Source organism: Heterocephalus glaber, unplaced genomic scaffold (assembly GCF_053883595.1).
Source record: "Heterocephalus glaber isolate CG9 unplaced genomic scaffold, H.glaber_assembly_v1.0 deba00001773, whole genome shotgun sequence".
Taxonomy (NCBI): domain Eukaryota; kingdom Metazoa; phylum Chordata; class Mammalia; order Rodentia; family Bathyergidae; genus Heterocephalus; species Heterocephalus glaber.
In genome coordinates this window covers 12,235,667-12,258,534 of record NW_028258463.1, presented here as the reverse complement: position 1 = coordinate 12,258,534, position 22,868 = coordinate 12,235,667, and the positions used below count along the sequence as shown (strand labels likewise).

The following is a 22,868-nucleotide window of genomic DNA, read 5'->3' as shown; positions in this document are numbered from 1 at the left end:
TTCCCAGCGACCTGGAAATGGGGGAAACCTGGGTCCCCCCGGACGGTGAGGGCACTCTGGGTGCTGCGTGCAGCATGCCCGGTAATTGGAGACAGATTCTGGGCTGGGGTGGGAGGGGAGGTTCAAGCTGCAGTCGCGAGGCTGCCTTGTGTGTGTGTGTAGAAAAGGCATTTAAAACAGTGTGCGTGTGTAGTGTGTGCACTGTGCACGTGTGTGTGCTGCTTTCTCGGTTTGTCTGCAGTGTGTGTCTGAGTGTGCGCAGACATGTGTGAGACCGTGTGTGCATGAGTGTGGTGTGCGTGCGTGTGTGAGAGGCACGCCAAGTTCTCTGCACTCCTTTGTGAGTGTGAAGGGCTGGGCGTGCGTGTGCACACACGTGTGTGCATGTGTTATCCTCACAGCCCCTCTCGCTTCTCTGGGTGGCTCGGCCTCAGCCTTGGTGACTGAGTGTGGACCCGGAATCCAGTCAAAGAAAAGCAGGGGCAGAGCTTCCGGAGACCACGGCCCAAGGCCCCACCCACATCTCCTTCCCTACCCCAGGCACACCCTGGAGTGGGAGTTCACCGAGCTGCTCCAGGTCCCTGCTTCACAGAGAGGGTGGGGCGTATAGCAGGTTTTGTTCAGTTTCTATCTTTCTTTGGCAGCACTGGGGACGGAACCCAGACCCTGCCTGTGTCAGGCAAGCGCTCACCACTGAGCTGAGCCGGCGGGCCCGAGCCAGAGCTCGCCTGTTTGCTTCCTCTCCCGTCATGTGCTGCCCACTTCCCTTCTCTCCTGTCCTCTCCACGTTTCCCAACAGAGGGAATTTCTAGGGCACCCGTGGCCGCCTGCTGCCCTCCCCACTGGCTAATAGCTCAGAGGCGCTTGCTGAAAACGGGAGCCCCAGCCAGAAGTCCCAGCTGCAATTCTAGCACTCAGGGAAGCTGAGGCAGGAGGACTGCAAGTTCAAGCCCAGCGTGGGCAATTTAGCAGTTTAGTGAGATTCTATTTCCAAATATTAAAAATTAAAAAAAAATAAAAAGACCTAGGGATGTAGCTCAGTGCAAAGGCCGTGGATTCAATCTACAGTGCTGCAAAACAAAAGATAAAAAGGAATGTGGTCAGAGAGGTGGTGCTGGGAACAGATGTGGACTCAGCTGCCACGCGCGCCGTGGGACGTGGGACAGGCTCAGGCTGAAATCTCGCCAGGTGCCGACAGGGGCTCCCCGAGATGTGGGCTCTCCCCACCACACCAGTGACTGGATGAGAGGGACGGAAGCCACTCTCTCTCGGCAGCCCTGCGGTCCCGCACCCCGCCTGTGCCCACTCCGCTCCAGCTGGGGCCATCCACACCCCGGGAAAGCGTCTCCTGACCCCAGGGGGACATCAGAGCCGCGTCCTCAGCCAGGCCAGCTGTGGGAGGCTGAGGGTCCCTCAGAGGAGATCCGAGCCAGGCGCCAGCCCAACCCAGCCACTTTGACCCTCCCACTCAGGCATGTGCTTCATGAGGTGTCTCCTGGGTGACGTGACCATCACGTGAGATGGTAGTGTCATGGGGCACCCAGCAAGCACACATCAGATTTTCACATATTAACCCCGTGGACGCACTGTGTTGCCGCCCAGTGTTTCCTCTGTACTGTGTCTTGCCCAGCGGCAGGTCCTAGTCTCTCTCTCTCTCTCTCTCTCTCTCTCTCTCTCCTCTCTCTCTCTCCTCTCTCTCTCTCTCTTTCTCTTTCTCTCGAATGACAGGGTCTCACCGTACAGTTTAGGCCGGCCTTGAATCCATGGGAATCATCCTGCCTCAGCCTCCTGAGTGCTGGCATTACAGATGTGTGCCACCACGCCTGGCTTCAAGCAGACCTGCGTTATATCCAAGTAACCTGAAACTCAGAAGTGCCACAGCTGGGAGGTGGGGCTACTGTCACTCCTGGGTGCGGCACAGCCCGATGCCAAGCAACACTCAGCAGGTGCAGCGGGTCAGTGCAGCTTCCTCCCAGGAACCCTGAGGTTCCAGTCATGAGTGTCGCCATGTTGGGGGGGGGCGCCAAGAGCAGCCTCATACAGGAGGGGCTTCAGGGACAGGCTGGGGTGGGACGGGTGCAGGCAACACCCCCAGGGCTCAGTGGCAGTGGGGACATGGGACCGGCTTGCTCCAGCCTGGCAGCCTCTGTGCCCCACACCTGTCCCTGTGAGCAGCCCGCTCTTAACAGGGGCAGGACTGGCCAGGAGAGGTGGTCCACAGCTTAACCTCAGAACTCAGGAGGCTGAGGCAGGAGGATACCACAAGTTTGAGGCCATCATGAAGTACATAAGGAGACCCTGTCTCAAAAACAGAAACAAACAGGGCTGGGGATTTAGCTCAGTGTTTCTGCCACCTGCCTTGCCACCACAAGGTCCCGAGTTTGATCCCTGGTAGCAAAAAACAAACAAAAAATCAAAACAACAACAACAAAAATTGGCAAAACTTGGGACAAGAATCTAAATAAAAGTCCACAAACAGAATTTCTAAAAACGCAAAAACTGTAAATCCAGCAACTCTGATTAATATGGTGTGCCCTGTCTTCTTAGCTCTGTGCTGCCCTCTGGGCCCTCCTCTGGGAACCTCTGAGCCCGCAGTGGGGGCCTGGTGGCTCATCTGCTTGAGAGGAGGGCCCTGGGGACCGACAGGGGCCAGGGTGGGGCAGCTTGTGACACCCTCACCTCCACCAAAGAACGTAAGAACTAAAGGTGAAGAGCTCTTTGGTATGGTATTTGAAAAGTCAAAAGAAATGCAAAAATCCATGGTAGGGGCAGGGATTTAGCTCAGTGGTTTCGCCTACTGCTGCACAAGCGCAAGGACCCGAGTTTGATCCCCGGCACCAAAAAAAAAAAAATCACAAATGTTACCAAAGACAGGACCAGGCCCTCCCTGCCAGGTGTGGCATGGCTCCAGGGCCTGAGCATGGTGTGGACAGGAGCAGTCGGGCTGTGGCCCCTGGGGTGCAGCAGGGGGTGCCCCATAGCTTTGGGAGCCCAGACCAGGCCCAGTTTGAGGTGGCCCAAGGAGGGGCTGGGGCCCAGGGTGCAGACCTTTGTGGCGCAGGTCAAGGGTCATTCATCTTACTCTTTTTTTCTTAAGAGTCAGGGTCTCAGGTGTGACACACACCTGTAATCGAGGAACTGAGGAGGCTGAAGCAGAAGGACTGTGTGAGTTCAGCCTGGGTTACATGGGAAAGATCTTCTCTCAAAAAACAAAAAAAGAAAGAGAGAGAGAGAGAAAGAACGAAAGAAAGAAGAGCCATTCTATTTTCTAAGCATAATATATTTTATAATTTTTTACAGTTAACCAAGTCTAGGGCCAGGATTTAGCTCAGTGGCACTGTGCCTGCCTCGAAACCCCACGGTCCTGAGTTTGATCCCCGGTACTGCAAAAAAAAAAAAAAAAAGTTAAAAAAGTCTAATTAGCTGGGTGTGGTGGCTCACACCTCTAATTTCAGCACTGGGAGGCTGAGGCAGGAGGATCGCCATGAGTTCCAGGCTATCCTATTCTACATAGAGTTCAAGGCCAGCCTGAACTATGTACTAGCAAGATACTGTCTCAAAATCAATCAATCAATCAATCAAAGGTTAAAGTCTAAACTCATTAAAATGTTTAAATGCTTCCACGCTTGTTCACAACATCCTCCCCACACACTAAAGAACAGCAGGGTGGGGCCCGTGGCGTCTCAGCTCCACACCTGCCCCAAGCTCCACCACCCAGCCAAGTGCGGGGCAGGCAGCTGCGCTGGGAGCAGAGAGAAAGCGGGAGGAGGCAGAGCGGTGGCCCTGGCTCAGGACCTGCGGGCCGGGCCGGGCGGGCAGGCTCAGCGCTGCCTGCCCCAGGAGCCAGGCGAGGTCAGGGGAGGTGCGGCTCCCAGGCGGTTCCAATTCGGAGGGCTGCTTCCCGGCCCCAGGGCGGTCGGGGAAGGGCGTGGCCGCATCTCCGGTCAGGGGCTGAGTCACGGAGCCACCTGTTCTCTGACACCCGCACGCTTTCCACAGAAGCCTTTCCGATGGCTGCGGCCAGGCTGTCCCCACCTCTGCCCGCCCGCCGCCCAGCTGTCCTCGCCGACAGCCGCACCCTCGGCAGCTGCAGGTCCCCACTGGACGCCGGCCCAGGACCCCGCAGTCGATATCGACAGGATGGCTCCTGACCCCGTTCCTTCGCCCACGCCCGGAGGGCGTGCGGCATGGCTGGGTCTCGTCCTGGGCCCAGACACCAGCCCACAGAGTGCGGCGCCCAGCCCAGCTGCTGGACACCGCCCAGGAGGGGCCGGGGGGCGCTGGGGCTGTGAGGAGGCCAGAGGGCGGGAGTGGGAGAGGCCAGCCGGGCAGCGGGATGGAGCCTCGGCCGAGCCCCGCGCAGACCGGGGCCTGGGCGTCGGTCGGGAACAGTGCGGCTTCTCGGTGCCCGCCACCCACCCGGGAGGGCCTGGGCGCGGTGGTCACCTCGTAGGGCCCTCCTGTGACCCTGCTGTCCGGGGTGGGGGTGCCCGTCACCTGGGCCCCGGAGCAGGGGCTGCGGCCTCCTCCTGAGACACAGCTGCTGCCCGCCCTTGCTGCTCCCCAGGACGTTCCAGCCGGGCGTCCTGCGGCTCTTCCGGTCCCACCAGCCGCCTCGGCACCCCACGTTGGCAGGGACCCCTTCCCGCACTGGGACGCTCTGCATTCGGGTTGGCGGCCGTGAGGCGGGGAGCCCCTCTTCTGCCTCGGCCGGAGGCCGGCGGGGGGCAAGTGGCGCCTGCTCAAGGCTGCCGGGGCGGAGCACCCCCCTCACCGGCGGACTTCTTGTTTCAGGGCCAAAACCTTTCGAACCGCAGTGTAAAGCGCTGGCAGCTTAGAACCAACCCGGCCGCAGCCCGTTCTGCCCTCAGCTCCCCACCGCCCAGGGCCAGGGTGCGGGCGGAAGGGTTCCTCTCGGGCCTCGGGGCCCGGACGGATGTGCCCGCCACGCTGGCAGGGCTAGGTGCGCCCCTCTGCAGCGCTGGCCCGGACGAGGGCAGGATAATCCGTGCGGCTGCGCCCTAATGGGCTCCAGCTGCACAAACACCCCGTCCGCCGCGCTGTCTGCGCCCCGCCGGCCTCCCCCAGCCGGGCAGCTGCTCCGGAACCGCGGGCGACTACGGGGGCGGTCCCGCTCCGCAGGACAGACCTGGGGACCCCTCGGCTCCCCCCCGCCCCCCCCCGGGCCCTGCGCTCCCTCCTGTCACCTCCCCCGCACACGCCTGGGATCCAGGGCGGGGCACTTGGAGGATGGGGTACCCCCTCTCACCCCACTCAGCTGCTGCCCGCCTGCCCTCCTCGGAAGGCCCCAGGGGAGCTGAGAAGAGACAGGTGCCCACCCACAATCCCAGTCCTGCAGAGGCTGAGGCAGGAGGGTTGCGAGTGTGAAGCCAGCCTGGACTATGTGGCAAGACCTTGTCTCAAAGAAGAAAGAAAAAGAGGAAAAGGCAAATCATCTCACCCGCAGAGCTCCCAGCCCCAGACACAGGCTGTCACCCTGACACCCTCGGGTGCACGGCAGACCCCGCCCTGCGGAGGGACACAGCCAGAGCAGTCACCCTCCCTGGCACCCCCGGCTTCCTCTGGGCCTGGCCAGTCCCCCAAAGCCTGGCTCTGCCCCACCCCGGGGTGACCACGGTCACCACCCGAACGCACCCGCTCTGGGGCCCGAGCTGGCGGAGGCGGAGAGGCCTGCTCCCTTGCACACTGGAACAAAGGCCTTGGGTGGGGCAGCAGCCCAGGTCCAGGCCGTGCAGGACGTCACCCAGCCAGGCCCTTTGGCTGTGAACAACGGCTGATTTTCGGCCCTGGGTTCCAACAGTGGCCACGGCGGGAGCAGGGGAGCCGACGCTGGGGCCTGGGGACGGGGACCTGAGGTGGGCCTCTGCCTCCCTCCTCCCCCGTGGGCAGAGTCTCTGGAGCCCCAAATACGGGGGCTTCAAACAGCAGCACCTCCTGGGGGCCACCCAAACCCCTCCTGCCACTGTGTCTGCTCCCTGGATGCCCCCACATGCCCCGAACACGGCCCTGCCCACAGCTACCTGGAGCCTCGGCTCTCCAAGGCCACCACAGGAGGCTGGAAGACGGCAGCAGTCTTGCTCGGCTTCACTCTGTCCCTGCCCACATTGTCACGAGGGTACAAGTGATAAGGGGCCAAAACCTGGGAACGCTGGGAAAGGTGCCAGCAGCCCCACCATGTGAGAGGCAGAGCCAGGGGTGACGAGCTCAGGGCCAGCCTCAAATACGCAAGACAGTAAACTAAACTTAAAGTGAGTGAAGCAGGGCCAATCCCACTGCCGCTCTTCCCCTTGAGGCTGCCATCAGGGCCGTGACTGCAGGGGACAGTCTGGGCTCCGCTGTGGCCTGGTCCTGAATACCCACGGCCCTGGTTGGAGGCTGGCTCACTGGCGGGCCCTGTGGAGAGGGTGGCACCTTCACGTGGAGTCCCCAGGATCACAAAGGGTGTCCGGAGCCAGGACAGCGGGCACTCCAGAGCCCCCAGGAGGACGGGGGAGCCTGGCCTGTGCCTCACTGGCCAGTGTGGACACCTGAGAGCCACTGAGCCATCCTGGAGAGGGAGGAGTGCAGCAGGGCCAGGCTGGGGGGTCGGGACAGAGCACAGGCGGGCGGTGCCCCTGGCTCTGCAGAGCAGCAGCTGGGCAGGGAGAGGATCCACAGGGGCTGAAACACCAGGAAGCGGCACTGGTGGGGCCCGGGCAGGTGCCGACCCCACCCTCCGCCGGTTTTCCCATTTCACAGGACAAGAGGAGCCGGCTATGGGGGCCCACGCCTGTCCGTTTAGCACTCTGGGAGGCTGACGCAGGAGAACCTCAAGTGTGAGCTCAGCCCAGGCAACTTAGCAGCTTAGTGACTTAGTGAGCCGCCTCCTCACGTGCACCTGTGCACTTCCATCCCTCCCAAGAGAAGCCATCACTTGACACAACTGCAGGAGGCAGGAGAGACCAGAGCACGGATTCTGGGTCAGGCCCTGGACCTGGGGGCTGCGGGCGCCCGGAGGGGAGGAGGTGCTGATCTAGGAGCTATGCCCATTACCCATAGGCTGAAGCCTCTTTTTTCCCCAGCACTGGGGATTGAACCCAGGCCTTTGCACTGAGCTGCATCCCAGACCTTTTTCTTTTTTTTTTAATTTTTGAGACAAGGTCTTGCTAAACCACTAAATTTCCCAGACCATGTTGAACTTGTGAGCCTCCTGCCTCAGCCTCCCAGGTGCTGGATCACAGGTGTGCGCCACCGCGCCTGGCTCTGAATAGCTTTTTAATCTCTGCTGTTCTGCAGTCTAAGGGGGCTGCTGAAGGCGTAGCTCAGCGGTGAGCTCCTCCCTAGCAGGTTCCATCCCCAGCACACACACACACACACACACACACACACAGGGCTGGGCATGGCGGCGCACACCTACAATCCCAGCACTTGGGAGGCAGAGGCAGGAAGATCGCCTGAGCTACAGAGCGAGTTCAAGGCCAGCCAGGCTACATGGCGAGACCCTTTGGAGTTAGTGACCACCTCAAGAACTGTTACCTTGGGAAAACTGACTGCTGTTTTCAACGCCATCTTCCAAGGAACAGTTAGGGTTTGTCAGGCACCTGGAACGATGCCAGCCCAGTGCAGGGTACACACCTAGAATCTCAGCTACTTGGGAGGCTGAGGCGGGAAGACCTTGAGTTCAAAGCTAGCCTGTGCGACACAGGGAACCCTGTCTCAAAGAAAAAAAGAATGCACAAATAAAAAAGCACGAGCTGCATGAAATTAATAAGTACAGTTACCACTCAGGTCAGTGATCTAGCCCTGCATAAGGGGATTGCAGCTTACCTGGGTCATTTCCTTGAATCTCACAGTGCCCCGGGCCAGGGCTTCGGGCCTGGCTGTCGGGGGAGTCTTTACTCAGTGAGACCGGCCATGGCGTGGGCATGGCGGGCAATCTGGGCTTGGGTCTCAAAGGCCCTGATGGCCCGGGGCCTGGGGAGCCTGGAGAGCGGGGGTCAGCAGGGATCAGGACGGCCCCCGGGGTGTCTTCTGGGATTAAGACGATGCTCCACTTCCCCCGGAGCTCTGCGTGGTCACAGGCACTCACACCCACAGGGGTGTACCACACATGCCGGTGCAGTTGCCTGGGGCAGGCTGTGCACCCGGCCTCTCGGGTAACAGGTGTCCTGTCTGGGCTCCTCCTGTGAACCCGCCGGCAGGGATGTGGCACCGCGTCTGTTACCACAGGGAGAGACACACGGGGACACCTGTGGCCCGAGAGAGGACGCCGGGCCGTGTGTGGGCCCGCGTGGGGATGCTCCTCATGGGCTGCTGGGGTCTTTCCTTTTCTTCTCACTTTGCCGAGCTGGATCAAGGGCTGGGCCTCCTGAGCACCAGGCTCTGCCTGGAGCCGCACCCCGCCGGGCTGGGCGGGAGACCGGCCGAGGGAAACCTGAGCTTGAGCCCCTGCCCACTACTCCCTGAGCCGTGGGCTGTCCCCAGCCCTGGCACACAGGGCTCCTCTGAGCCCCAGCTGCCCCAGCAAGTGGACTGGAGGACAACGTGGCAGAACTGCCACACGCCCACACCTTGTGTGAGCATTGGCCAGGTCCTTTCCCCGCTGTCCACCCATGGTTCCTGCTGTCCCCACCGCCCCGAGTGTGTCACACCTGAAGGAGACAGAGAAGAGCGAGCCCCTCCCTCCTATCCAGGTCCAGGCTGGAAGAGGACAGAGCTTCCTGGGGCTGTGGCCGGCCAGTACCCCCTTGTTCAGGCAGGGCTGGTGATCGGCCGGGTTAATTACGCCTGGGCTGTTTCCCACTGGCACCGGCATGCCCACCCACAGAGCTGCAGGCCGGGGCCCTGGAGGATCCTGACCCTGCCCTGGTGGAAGGAAGCCCACCATCCTCTCCTCACTCTGTCCGGTCCTGCTTGTACTTTACCAGCACTGTCCCCTCACAAGCCCCTCCCTCCTGCTCCACCAGGTTGGGGTCACATCCAGTCACCCCCACGGACCCTCTGAAGGGCTGATTACAAGGCCGGGCTGCAGCCTTCGAGAGCTCTGCTTCCAACAAGAACTGGCTGCTCCCTGGGCCCCCTGGGAAGCAGGCCAGGGTCACCATGCCGGAGTCCTGTCTTGTCTCTGGTCACTTTCTCCAGAGCTCTTCCGGCTCTGGGCTGTGAGCCCGCAGGGGACAGGAGACAGGAGGGCAGGGGTGGAGCAAGGTAGCCAGCTGTGACAGCCCGAGCCCTCATGAGTGGCTTCAGAGCCCAGGACCGGCGGCTGCGTGTGCCCTGCTCACCCAGGCAAGGGTCATTTCTGTCCTAATCAGAGGAGGCTGAGGGGCACAAACCCCCGCCAAGGGGCTCTGGGCTGGCACCCGGAGCAGGGGGAGAGCTTGGAGCACAGGGAACAGCAGTCTGACAGGGGCCAGCCCCGGGACAGGGACGGGGCAGCCTTTGACCTGGCTCCTTTGGGATTCACCAAGAGGCTGGAGGAGCTGACAGCTCCGGGGACTGCTCCAGGGTCTGTGCAGCCCCAGCCCCGGGCTCAGGATGGTCTCGCCTGGCCTTCGGGGGCCAGGGCAGCCTTCCCAGCGAGGACCCAGGCTGGGTCCCCCCAGCCCAGGCTGCTGTCCACCTGTCCTCCCGCCTTCCCCGATAGTGCGCTTTGCCCAGTGTCACCTGCAGGCTGATGCCTTCTCTTCCAAGTCCCTAGTGGAGAGGAGGAGACAGCTTGGAAGCCTGAGACTGGGACGGGCTGGAAAGCAGCTGCAGTGGGACAGGGCGAGGATGGGGTGTCCAGCAGCCTCCTACACTCGTGCAAGATTGTGTATTCACAGGGAGCTGGGCATGGTGGTGCACGTCTGTACTCCCAGCATTTGAGAGGCTGAGGCAGGAGGATCTCTGTGAGTTCAAGGCCAGCCTGGACTACAGAGCGAGCCTCTGTCTCAAAAATCTAAAGTGTGTTCACACAGGTCTGGCTATTTTTTTCCAGGAGGAGAGCCACAGATTTTTCAGATTCTTGGAGTCACTCCAGGGCCTCATACATACTGGACAAGTGCTGAACCATCGAGCTCATCCCAGGCCCCAGAGTTTAAGATTCATTTACAGGTGAGGAAGGTGATGTGGATGAGGGACACCCACCACAGCCAGTGGCAAGAGGGAGGCACAGCGGGGCACACCTGTGCTCCCAGCACAGTTCCAGCCCAGCCTGGGCAATGTAGCAATTTGACAAGACTCTGTCTCAATTTTTTGCTTTTTTTTTCGGAACTGAGGATCAAACTCAGGACCTTGCACTTTCGAGGCAGGCGGTGGCAACACTGAGCTAAATCCCCGGCCCAATTTTTTGCCTTTTGAGACAGGGTCTTGCTTCATAGTTCAGGCTGGCCTCAAACTCATGGCGATCCTTCTGCCTCAGCCTCCCAAGTGCTAGGATTACAGACGTGTACCACCATGCCTGGCTCTGTCTCAAAATTTAAAAAATAAATACAAAGAGCTGAGGATTCAACTCAGGGCAAAGGTCCTGGGTTCAATCCCCAGTTCCACAAAAGAAAAAAAAAAATGTAGGGGCGACAGTTCTCCGAAATGGAAGGAGTGGACTTGGGTACCAGGGCAGTGCCTCCAGCGATCTAGGCAGGTCTGGGAGCAGGGGACAGAGGCCCTCAGTCTCCAGGACACAGAAGAATTTCCTCTAGGAGAACCTCGAAGCTCCGAACGCTGCTCCCAAGGAGCCCCTGGCGTTTGGAGAGGCCCGTGGCGCAGGGCGCAGGGTCTGGGCGGGAAGGGGGGCTCGACTGAGCAGGAAACGGGAGAGGAGAGGCCTGCAAAACCAGCAGCACCCAGGCTCCGGGACGCCGCCGGCCTGGGCTCGGGAACGACCCTCTCTGCGCTTGGCTGCAAACCCAGAGCCGAAGCTGCCGCGCCTAAGAGCCCTCCGCCTGGGCTGGGGGTTGGTTTGCTTGTACTGAGCCCTGAAGCCGGGGTGCTGTGACTGAGAAGTCTCACAAGTTTCGGGGACTCAAGCTCGCCATCCTCCCGCCTCCGGCTCCCTCAGGGCTGGGATTACAGGCGTCGCCGCCCGGTCCTGCCAGGCCCTATCTTTGACTGGGCTGCGCAGAGGCAGCCTGGGGCTGGGCGGTCACCTGGGGTCCCTCCACCCCGGCCCTCCCCAGGCTGGTCTGAAGCTGCCCTTCTCCAGTTGTTCACTAAGGATCTGGAAGTGGGGTGGGCGGCACCCCACTTCCCTGGCAATCCCCCCGGAGGGAGCCACCTGTGAGATCTGCGCCTCTAAAACACGGCTGTCAACTCCGAACCTTCGCCGGGCAGGCACGGGGAGGGCAGGCACGGGGAGGGTCCCGTCCCACCCCACCCCCAGCGCCAGGGGACGGGGAGCTTGCAGCTGCCCTCCCACTCGGCGTTGCCCATCCTCCCGCGTACCCGGTGCCCGCCCGCCCACGGCGGGGCGCTGTCCACGGGCTCGTCTCACCAGCGCGCCTCAGAGGTGGGGCCGGCCCCCTTCTTCCCACTAGGCCTGGCGCCGAGCCCCAGGCTTTCCAGGCCGAACACTTGCGAGGGGTGCGGCTCGCGCTCAGCAACTTAACCCTCCTGCGCCCTGCGGGTCCTTGCAGCGCACAGCCCAGGGACGGCGCCAGGACCCCGCCGGCGCTGCCACGGCTGAGGGGCCCTCGGAGGCGGAGACGCGCGCGCTCATTGCCGACACAGGGGGCTTTAACCCGCCCGGCTCCGGCTCGGGCCCGCAAGGGGCAGAGCGGACCCCCGCGCCGCCGTGCACCGTCCTGGGTGGCCTCGGCGCACTCTCCCGTCCCAGGCCAGCCAACAAAGGCAGACGAGACACCTTCCCCGTCGCATTTCAGCGAAACGGCGAGAGCCGGGGCTGGAAGCCCACTTCCGCCCCACCCCCACCCCCACCCCCGGCGCGGGAGCGGGGCGCGGTTTGGAAAAGCTAATAAAAAGTTACAGCCTGTTAAATGCAATTAAAGGGCTAGACCTCGGGAAGATAATTAAATGCAGTTTATTATAATTATTAGCTTCTAATTTGCACGATTATCAAGGAATAGGAGATTGGAAAACTGAGTTACTGGCACAGTTGTCTTCAGACTGATCCTTTGGAATTAGACTTCTAAAATATTCCAAATAGTTGAGGGAACGGATGTGTTGGAAGCCAGCAGACACTTTATACACCGCTTCGCAGGCAGCTCGCGGGGAAAGTCTTGGGTCTCATTCGTGGGGGAGGGGAAGATAAGAAACATCTGTTCCGCGAATCCCCCCAGACGCGGGCACCGGTGGTAAACACCGCCCACCCCACGGCCTCCCGGGGCCCCCAGCCTTCTCCCAGCCAGGCACCCACTTTTTTTTTCTATCCTTTGGACAAGTTTTAAAAGAAACCAGTCTTTTGTTAAGACTGAAAATCCCACCAGCCCATCAGTACTTCCCTCCACCCCAACCCATTTTTTATTGCTTTTTTTGGAGGAAAAAACAAAGGCCCCAAACAGCAATAAAAATCCACTTATAACACACAAACCAGCCCCCAAAGGCCACCCTGAACAAGGGAGGGCTTTCAGTCGACTGGGGGAAGTGGGGAGACTTCAGGGAGACATCGGATTGCAGGGAACGAGGGGAGAGACGCAGGGCCTCAAAACTCCTGAATTCCCACCAAGTCCGAAGGCTGAGGGTCCAGACAGGACCAAAGTGGGGTGTGTGTGGAGTGATCCGGCAGGAGCTGAGGGAGGAGAGGCGCAGACTTTAAAGCTGCAGAGGAGGGCACCGGGCCGCTGCTCCCTTCCGCGGTCCGCTGTCCGCCCGCCCCCGCCTCAGGTTTGATTTATTCTTTTTCTTCCCTTCCCTTAGGTTTCCAAGTACCGCGGACCCAGGGCACATGAGCTGGGATGGAAGGGCAGAAAGGGAACTCAAAATGAATCCAGGTCTAGGCCCCAAACATCCCGCAGCTCCGAAGCCCCAGCGCGGGCAGGGGCCGCAGAACCGGCTCTGGTGTCCCCGGGTCTCCCAGCTACCCCTGGCCCAGCCCGGGGCCCTCAGGTCTCAGCCTCGGCACCCCACCCAGTCTTCAGCCGGGAGCTCTCCTGCTCTTTTTTTTCTTCTTTTTTCTTTTAAATAGAAAATATATAATTACATTTGCAAAGACTATTTACAGTTCCAATTACAGACCTGGCAGGGGCAAGGCCGGCTTCGGGTTGGGGCCCGCCGGCGCCCACGCTCTCACACGGTGGTCTCTCCACGCCGGCCCCGCGCCAGACGCGCGTAGAACTTGCGCCATGAGTGCAGCGTCTTGCCAGACCAGATCCAGAAGCCCGACGTGATGCCCACGATGAGGGTCATGAGGTACTTGATCATGTAGACCGTGAAGTCGGGCGCGGCGCGCGGCGCGTGGGGCGCGGGGCACGGGATGGCCAGGCTGCGGCAGTGCTGGCTGACCCAGGAGCGCTCCCAGCGCTCACGGAAGGCCTGCTCATAGAAGTAGCAGGCCAGCACGATGGTGGCCGGCACCGTGTAGAGCACGGAGAAGACGCCGATGCGCACCATGAGGCGCTCCAGCTTCTCGGTCTTCGTACCGTCATGCTTCATGACGGTGCGGATGCGGAAAAGAGACACGAAGCCCGCCAGCAGGAAGGACGTGCCCACGAACAGGTACACGAAGAGCGGCGCCAGCACGAAGCCACGCAGGGGGTCCAGGCTGTGCAGCCCCACGAAACACACGCCGCTCAACACGTCGCCGTCCACCTGGCCCAGCGCCAGGATGGCCACGGTCTTGACGGCGGGCACGGCCCAGGCCGCCAGGTGGAAGTACTGCGAGTTGGCCTCGATGGCCTCGTGGCCCCACTTCATGCCGGCCGCCAGGAACCAGGTGAGCGACAGGATGACCCACCATATGGAGCTGGCCATGCTGAAGAAGTAGAGCACCATGAAGAGCAGCGTGCAGCCCTCCTTCTTGGTGCCCTGCACCACCGTGCGATAGCCGTCGTCCGAGAAGCGCTCGTTGCACACGGCGCGCTCCTGCAGCAGGAAGCCCGCGATGTAGGCCACGGACACCATGGTGTAGCAGCCGGACAGAAACACAATGGGGCGCTCAGGGTAGCGGAAGCGCTGCATGTCCACAAGGTAGGTGGTGACAGTGAAAAAGGTGGAGACACAGCACAGCACGGACCAAGTGAGGATCCAGAGGCGCGCAAACCGCGTCTCCTCCTGCGAGAAGAACAGCGCGCCGTCGGGGCGCGCCGGCTCACAGGGCGCGGCGCAGTCGCGCTCGCCCAGGAAGCGGTAGCTCAGGTAGGCGGGCACGCGCAGCACGCGCGGGCAGCGGAACGGGGGCGCGGGCGGCGAGGCGGGGCGAGGCGCGGGCGAGGCGGGCGCGGTGCCAGGCGCGGGCCCGGGCGGCGCGGTACCCGGCGCGCTGTCCTCCGAGCGGTTCTGCCCCACGCACAGTTGCTCGGCGCCGTGGCGCGGGAAGAGCTCGCAGCGTAGGCGCTCGGGCCACTGGAAGCCGAACTTGTTCATGAGCGCCTCGCAGCCCTGGCGCGCGCGCTCGCAGATGGCGCGGCACGGCGGGATGGCCTGCTCCAGCACGGTGCACACGGGCGCGTACATGGCGCACAGGAAGAAGCGCAGCTCGGGAGAGCACTGCACCTTCACTAGCGGGTAGAACTGGTGCACCTCCAGCCCCGCGTCCTCTTGGCTCGTGTGGCCCAGCAGGTTGGGGAGGATGGTCTGGTTGTAGGCGATGTCGGTGCACAGCGGGATGGAGATGGGCTGGCAGAAGCCGTGCTCCGGCACCGACAGGCCTCGCTCGGCGCGCGCGCGCAGCACCAGCAGCGGCGGGAGCAGCAGCGCCAGCAGCAGGCGGGGCGGAGCGCGGCGGGGCCGCATGCTGCCCAGGAGCGCGGGACGGCCCGGCCCGGCCCGGCCCCCTCGGGCCCGCGCGAACTCGGCCCGTGCCCGCCGAGTCAGGGCTCTGCTCCTCCGGCTCCTCCAGCGGACGTCTTTGTGCCTCCAGCAGTCTCACCTTGGCCTCTCCGATCCCAATTAGTCGGTTTCAAGGAGGCCCCCGCCGGCGGCCCCGCCTACCCCCTCCCCCCAAAGGGATCCTTGAAACCTCCCCGTCGAGCGCTCAGCGCCGGCCCCAATGTGCGCCGGCCCAATCAGATTCAAAATAGGGCCCCGCCCCGGGCTCTGATTGGTCGCTGGCCGTAATGAGACCCGAAACCGAATGCCCAGGACCACTCCCCCCCCCGCTTTTAAAGAGACAGGCAGTGGGGGGGGGGGGCTCCGCCAGGGCCCCAGAGACCCTGTCCCCGAACTCAGACGCCGGCCCCCAAGCCACCTGGAGGACGCTGCCCTGTCCCTGTTGCTCCAGATGCCCCCTTCCCGTTCGAGGTTGCAAATCAAAAACTTCGAATTAAAACTTTTTTACTTAAAAAAAAAAAAGAACTAGCAACTTACAGACTTTTGTCTCTGCCCCTTCTGGCGGAGCCTGGGCCGACGTGCTGCCTAACCCCGCGCTCAGGCCCTGGGGCTCGCCTGGCCCCTCCCCCTGCTCGCACCCTTCCACGACCCTCTGAAAATGGAAGCCTGTCTCTTTAAGAGGCTCTTAAAGGGGCCCGGAGACCGGGGCAAAATTGCCCTGCAGGAGCACAAAGGAGCCCATTATGGTTCTCGGTGGCAGTGGCCCTTCCGAGTGACAGACTCGGGAACTCGGGTGGGGGGCAGGGGACAGCAGCCGCGCGCCCACACCCCCAGTCCAGAATGTGCAGCGGAGCTGGGGAGTTGTGATCGGAAGTTAATGGGGTCGGGGTGGGTCGCGGGCCTGAGGATACGAGCTCTGCAGTGCCGCCCTCCGCCTCCTGAGAGCTTCCAGACTGGGCCTCGCGAGAGGGGGTGCCCGAGCCTGGGCCCCCGAAAGTGGTGGGGCGGGGCTGCCGCGCGCGCGCGGGGGGGGGCGCCCCCGCCAAGTTCTCGAGGGTCGGAGCGGGGGCTCGCGTGCAAATCTCCCTGCCGGGGTGAGGGGTGAGTGTGCTGTGGGCCCCAGGGAAAGGGGCTGGAAGGAAGAAAGAAAACGGGCTGACTGCTGCCCTGATCCGGGAAAGGGTCGCTTTTCAAACCAAGAAGTTTAAAAGAAAGAAGAAAAGGAAACTATATAGAGAGGGATGGAGGGGACGGGCCTGGGTTGAGATTCAAAAAGTGATGGAGTGAAGGACAGAAAGGTTTTCAGATTCTCTGCAACCTGAAAGCCGCCCTTTTGTATCCTGGGGAAGTCGCCTTTCCCCCTCCGGGAGGAGTTTTCCTTCAGAATCAAGGGGACAGGCCACCTTGCTGTGGGTCCCAAGGGCCGCCCACTCGCCTGTCGTGCTCTGCTGGGCCTCACCTCAGGGCGCCCCACTCATCTCCCAGGCAAACATTGCATCTTCTGCTTCCTTCCCACAGCCCGAGGCCAGGCCTGAGTGACAGTTGTCCCTTCCCTGGCCAACCTGAGGCAGAGGGGAAGTTGGGGCTGGAAGACACCAGCAAGGACCTCCTTGGGGTCACTCAGTCAAGCTCTTACTCTGTTCAGCACACTTCCCTCTCACAGCCTGGGGGTTCTAATGCTGGGGAATGAAGCCCAGGGTCCCTCTCAGCCTGGACGGCAGCTGGACCCCAGCCTTGACCCCAAGACCCTTCAGCACACTTCTGCTGAGACTTCTGCTTTCTGGCCACCATTGTAGGGGCTCCAGAGGATGTGGAAGAAAATGCCAGTGTCCTTGCCTTTCAGGAGTTGACAGCAGGGATACCAGGGGTGCCAACCCACTCCTCTCATCCCAGCACTCAGGGAGGCTGAGGCAGACAACTTAGCGATTTAGGGAGACCCTGTCTCAGAAGTTACAAATGGGCTGGAAGCATGGCTCAGTGGTAGATGTGGCCTGTCACACAGGAGGCCCTGCTTCTATGCCTGTCCCGTCGAAAAACAAGAGACACGGGAGGGCAGGGGGCAGGGGTGGCTGCTCACCTGGGCCTCTAGTTTCAATCCTCAGCCCTGAACAAAAGAAACATTTAAATTTAAAAAGTTGTAGCCCCCCAGAGCTCCACAGAGATCTTATACTTGCGAAGCGTTTTAGGTGACACAAGAAGTCAGTGTGTCATGGCCACTCCTGTCTTCCCTGTGAGCAGCTAGCATGTGCACAGGGCCAGGACACTGTCTTCAGATGAGTCAGGCTGGGACTGAACCCAGGGCCCCTGCACTGACAACAGCCCCAGCCTTTCTTATTTTCTGGTTTTAGACACGGTCTTGCTACATTGCCCAGGCTGGGCTTGAATTTGGGACCCTCCTTCATCAGCCTCCCAGAGTGCTGGAACTACAGGCCTACCACCACACGTGCTCAACCAGCCTTCTTGATGGCATACAGGAAGCCTGAAACAAAAGGTTGTCACTTGTCATTTGATAGATGTAGCCCTTCGCTTTGAGTTTTTAGAAACATTAGATTGGTCATTAACTTACACAGGACCCTAATTCTGCCTGTGGATACACGGCCGGAGCAGCTGGTCTGCTTCTTGAAAGTTCAGTTTCCCCTTCCTACGGTGGGACCAAAACTAAGGCTTTTCAGCTGGGGACGTGGTCAGTGACAGAGCACACAGCCTCTGTTCAATCTCCAAAAAGACCTCCAAAAAAACAGATTTTTAAAAAATGTGAGACATTGGGCCGGGGATTTAGCTCAGTGGTGCTGCTGCCTGCCCTGCAAGTGCAAGGACCCGAGTTTTTACCCCCTAAAAAAAGTGAGACATGTCTAAAATAATTTCAGAATGACAAAATAAATTTCTTAATCATAAAGCACCAAGATAAAAAGTTACGTGAGTTAGGGGCCACGAATTTAGCTCAGTGGTTCCGCCACCTACTTCACAAGCCCAAGGTCCCGAGTTTGATCCCCGGTACCAAAAAAAAAAAAAAGTTATGTGAGTTAAATTTCATTCATCCTTGAAGACCAGGGAAATCACGACCATTTATTGAGCCCCCATGAATCACTGCCTGTGCACGCACAGGGCAGGCGCTGGTTTTGTCCATGAAAACTCTACCTCAAGGTCATGTAACGAACAGGTGACAGCGAAGTCAAACACTGCCCAGCTCTCTGCTTGGCTTTTAGGCCTGGGCCCTGTCTCCAGCACACAGCCCTGATGTCTATAAGAATTGTGTGTACTGCAGAACGAGGAAGAGAAGGAGGGAACTGGGCCCCTGAGACCCAGGAAGGATCTGAAGGGAGAATTGAAGTCCACAGGGACAGTGAAGAGAGAGACTTTAGCAAAGAGGAAGGAGGTAGCAAGCAGCCCTTTCTTCCAGAACTGACTTCCGGACTGAGAACAGCAGGTCGGGTAGAACCTGCAGACTCGCAGTGAGTACTGGTGATGCCAGATCTAGGCCTCTATCAAGAAAGTGGAACAGAGCAGCTGATGCAGCAGACTGCAGCGGCTGGTGAGTTATGCGGGTTCAGGCCTCACCCAGGAGAGGGCGATTGGCTGGTAGCCATCTTGGAGAGGGGCCAACTGAGCTCAGAACTCAGAGCAGTTACAGGCCAACTCCATCTAGTGGCTCCCAGGGTCTTGGGTGCAGGTGCCAAGTTCAAATCAGCAGGAGGTCAGGGAGCTGAGTTCAAGTCATCAGGGAGTTGAGTTCAAGTTGGCAGGAGGCACATGGATGGTTGCAAGCTCAAAAAATCCGATTCCAGCCTCATAGCCAGAAACCAGCCTGAACTTCAGTGGAACTAAAGGTGGAGACTGGCTGGGATTATCCACTACTCCACCATAAAGATACTCCTGGCTTGCTGGGATTAATCAACTTGGATCTAGACTCTGTCTACCCATGTTGTCTACCAGTGACAACAGAGATATGCTTTGAATTGGACTTTTTTTCTTTTAGTACTGGGCATTGAACTCAGGACCTTGCATTTTCAAGGCAGGCAGCGGAACCACTGAGCTAAATCCCCGGCCCTTCCTTTTCTTTTTTCCTCTTTCCTGGTTCTTGTTCTTGTTTTGATTTTTCTTTGTTTGAACTTTTTTTTTGAGACAGGATCACGCTATGTAACCCAGGTTGGTTTTGAACTCACTATGTAGTCCAGGCTGGCCTTGAACTCATGGTGATCCTCCTGCCTCAGCCTCCTGTGTGCTGGAACTAGAGGTGTGTGCCAGCCACCACACCTGGCCTTGAACACAGTTTCTAGGGGTTTTTGTTTTTGTTGCTCTCTTCTGTTCTTGTTTTCATTTCTTCCTTTCTCTTTCTTTCCTATCTTCACCAGTTTCCCAGAGTTTGTATGATCTTCATTTGTCCTCCAGCCTTGCTTCTAATCTCTTACTCTTCTTATATATCTCTATTCCCCCAACCCCTTTTAAATCATCTCCCCTAAGGGTAAAATTGCTATACTAAGGGCTTATTTATCGCATGCAATTTTCTGGTTCATTTTAGATTTTGTTATATAACCACAAATCTAGTTCATACAGTTAAATGTGGCAAATTAATAGTTACCACAGTTTGTCATTTTCTAGGCTGTATTTGATCCTATTATTATTACTCATTGTACTAGTTTAGCCAAGGTGATATAACTGTGCTAATCAGTTGTCCTTCCTGTTATACCAAGACTGAGATTGCCTAAGGGTCTTTTAAGAAAAAAACGAGGGCTGAGGATTTAGCTCAGTGTCACCGTGCCTGCCTCACATGCACAAGGTCATGAGTTCGATCCCTGGTACCAAACAAACTATAGGTCAGTGCCAAAGAACTGGTGGCTGGGCCAATTAGGCAGAAACTTTTCATCCCTAATAAATTGAAGAGGTAGGATCCTGCAACAGACTCAAAGCCCAAAAGCCAGCTACACCTGGAAAACACATCTGAAAAGTAGTCATTTCCTAAGGGTTCTGAATACTGGCACTAAAGCCACTTGCCATGAGCAGTTTATAAGCATCAACTCAGGAATTAAACTTAAAAAAAAAAAGAAAATGAGCCAACACTTAAACAAGATGCAACCCTGCCAGACTTTAGCTCATCAAAGACATACCCAGGGGACAATGAGGTGGAACAATCCAAAAGCCACCCACCTGGACTCTCTGAAGTGGTAACAATGGAAGTAACAAAGCAGATGAGGAGGCTTTAGAAAAAAATCAAAGAAGAAATAATTTCTCAGATAACTACAGAGATGTGGACCAAAATGAAAGACATGGTTAGTGGCTCTAGAGCAGATACAGATTTTAAAAACAGAGGAGCTCAGAAAAATGATGGAAATATGGACACCCATCATAGGAAACAAATAGAATCCATGAAACAGATTCAAACAGATGCCCAGGAGCTTAAAAACTCCATTGAAAGTGTACAAAGTAGAATGAGCCAATGTGAGGACAGAATATCAGAGAAGACAAGATTCGGTTAACAATCATGAAAAGAGAGATTTCTTAAAAATAGCAAGGGACCATGAGAAATCAATCCAGCAGCTGCTACATGATGCAAAGAATAACATAAGATTGACTGGAGTCAATGAAAAAGCAGAAGATAGCACAAATGACATAAAAAACCTGTTCACAGAAGTAATGGCCGAAAATTTCCTGAACAGAGAAAAAGAATTTGACATACACATAAGTGAGGCATATAGGACTCCAATTAGTCTTGATAAAAAATTATCTTCCCCAAGGCATATAATAGTCAAGATTCCAGAAATTCAACACAAGAAGAGAATATTACAAGCTATTGGAGAAAAGAAATAAATCACCTATAGAGGAAAGCCTATCATAATCACAGCAGGCTTCTCAATACAAACCCTCAAGTTAAGGAGAGATTGGAGTGACATATTTCAAGCCCTAAAAGACAACAGCCTCCAATCTAGATTGATGTGCCCTGCAAAACTATCTTTCAAAATTGATGGAGAAATAAAATGCTTCCATGAAAAAGCACCTGAAGAAATCCATGACCACCAAAGCAGCTCTCTAAAGTGTTCTTCAGGATGTTCTAGAAAGAGACAACAAGTACTACAACTGCATGGACCCCAACAGCACAGAAGAAGAAAGAAAGAAGCCAACAGCAGGAAAATAACATGACAGGGACAAGTCAATACGTGTCAGTTATAACCATCAACATAAATGGCCTTAATTCACCAATCAAAAGAAACAAACTGGCAGGAGCAAGATCCAACAATATGCTGCACACAAGAAACACACTTAATTCAAAAAGAAATTCATTGACTGAAAGTCAACAGATGGCAAACAATACTCTATGCAACAGGAAACAGGAAAAAAACAAGAGCATTCTATTTGCAAACAAAGTGGATTTCAAACCAAGACTGATTAAGAGAGACAAAGAAGGTAACTGCATCCTTGTAAAGGGAACAATCCAAGAGGAAGAGATAACAATCAAATATATATGCACCAAATACTAGTGCACCCAACTATATAAAACAAATATTACAGACAAAAAAAATCAAATAAGTACTAATACAATTGTAATAGGGGACCTCAATACCCCAGGGTCACAAACAGACAGATCATCTAGACAAAAAATCAACAATGTAATATCAGAACTGAACCAAACTTTTGAACAAATAGACTTAGGAGATGTCTACAGAGTGTTCCACCTCACAACATCAGAATACACATTCTTCTCAGGTGCACATGGGACTTTCTCCAAAATAGACCACATACTAACTCATAGAATATGTTTGTGTAAGTGCAAAGGAATTGAAATTGCCGCATGCATATTATCAGACCATAGTGCAGTGAAATTGGAAATCAATTCAAAAGAAACCACAAGAGGGCCGGGGATTTAGCTCAGTGGTTCCAGCGCCTGTCTTGCAAGTGCAAGGCCCCGAGTTCCATCCCTGGTACCCACCCCCCCCCAAAAAGCAAAAGAAACCACAAGAACTTCATAAACACATGGAAATTAACACCCTCCTGAACAACCAATGAGGCAAAGATGAGATTAAAGAAGAAATCAGACAGTTTCTGTAATTAAATGATAATGCCAGTACAACATACTGGAGCTTGTGGGACACAATGAAAGCAGTGCTCCACAGGAAATTAATAGTGGTGAATTCCCAGAGCGGGCTCGAATTAACAACCTAGTGTTGAACTTTAAGCTGCTAGAAAGAGAAGAGCAAATTAAGCTCTAAGTTTGTATGAGGTAGGAAATTATAAAAATCAGAGCAGAAATTAATGCAGTGGAGATGAAAAAACCAATACAAAGAATCAATAAGGGCTGGGGATTTAGCTCAATGGTGCCGCCACCTGCCTTGAAAGCTCAAGGTCCTGAATTCAATCCCTGGTACCAAAAAACAAAACAAAACAAAAAGAATCAATGAATCGAAGAGTTGATTCTTTGGAAGATTATATAAAATTGACAACCCCCTAGCCAACCTTATCAAAAAAAGGAAAGAAAAGACTCAAATCCATGCAATTAGGAATGAAAAGGGAGAAATCACAACAGACTCTGCAGTGGTCCAGAAGATCATCAACACCTACTTCCAGAACCTGTACTCTAATAAGACGGAAAACACAGGAGAAATGGACAGATTCCTGGATACATATGAATTGCCAAAGCTGATTCAAGAAGATATAAGAATTTGAAATAAACCACTATCAGCTAATGAAATTGAAAACAACCAACAAGGAAGGCCTAGCCCTTGATGGATTCACTGTTGAATTCTACAAGAAATTTAAAGAAGACCTAATGCCACTACTTCTCAAACTCTTTAATGAAATTGAAAGGGAAGCAATATTCCAAAAGTCATTCCTGGAAGCAAGCATTACTCTGATACCAAAACCAGAGAAGGATCCAACCAAAAAAGAGAACTACAGACCAATCTCCTTAATGAACATAGATGCAAAAATCCTCAATAAGATGCTAGCAAAGAGAG

The 22,868-nt window shown here is 56.7% G+C and overlaps 1 protein-coding gene across 1 annotated transcript; it reads right to left on the bottom strand.

Annotated features, from left to right (window-relative positions):
* Nucleotides 1-12,000: 12,000 nt before the first annotated feature.
* Nucleotides 12,001-15,075, bottom strand: Fzd2 (frizzled class receptor 2). The gene has a single exon (XM_004859206.3). The coding sequence runs from the start codon at nucleotides 14,884-14,886 to the stop codon at nucleotides 13,222-13,224; it is 1,665 nt and encodes a 554-aa protein (XP_004859263.1). The 5' UTR covers nucleotides 14,887-15,075; the 3' UTR covers nucleotides 12,001-13,221.
* Between the last annotated feature and the right edge of the window lie 7,793 nt (nucleotides 15,076-22,868).

Coding starts and splice junctions, on each gene's coding strand:
- Fzd2 (XM_004859206.3), bottom strand. CDS start 14,886: ATGCGGCCCCGCCGCGCTCCGCCCCGCCTGCTGCTGGCGCTGCTGCTC.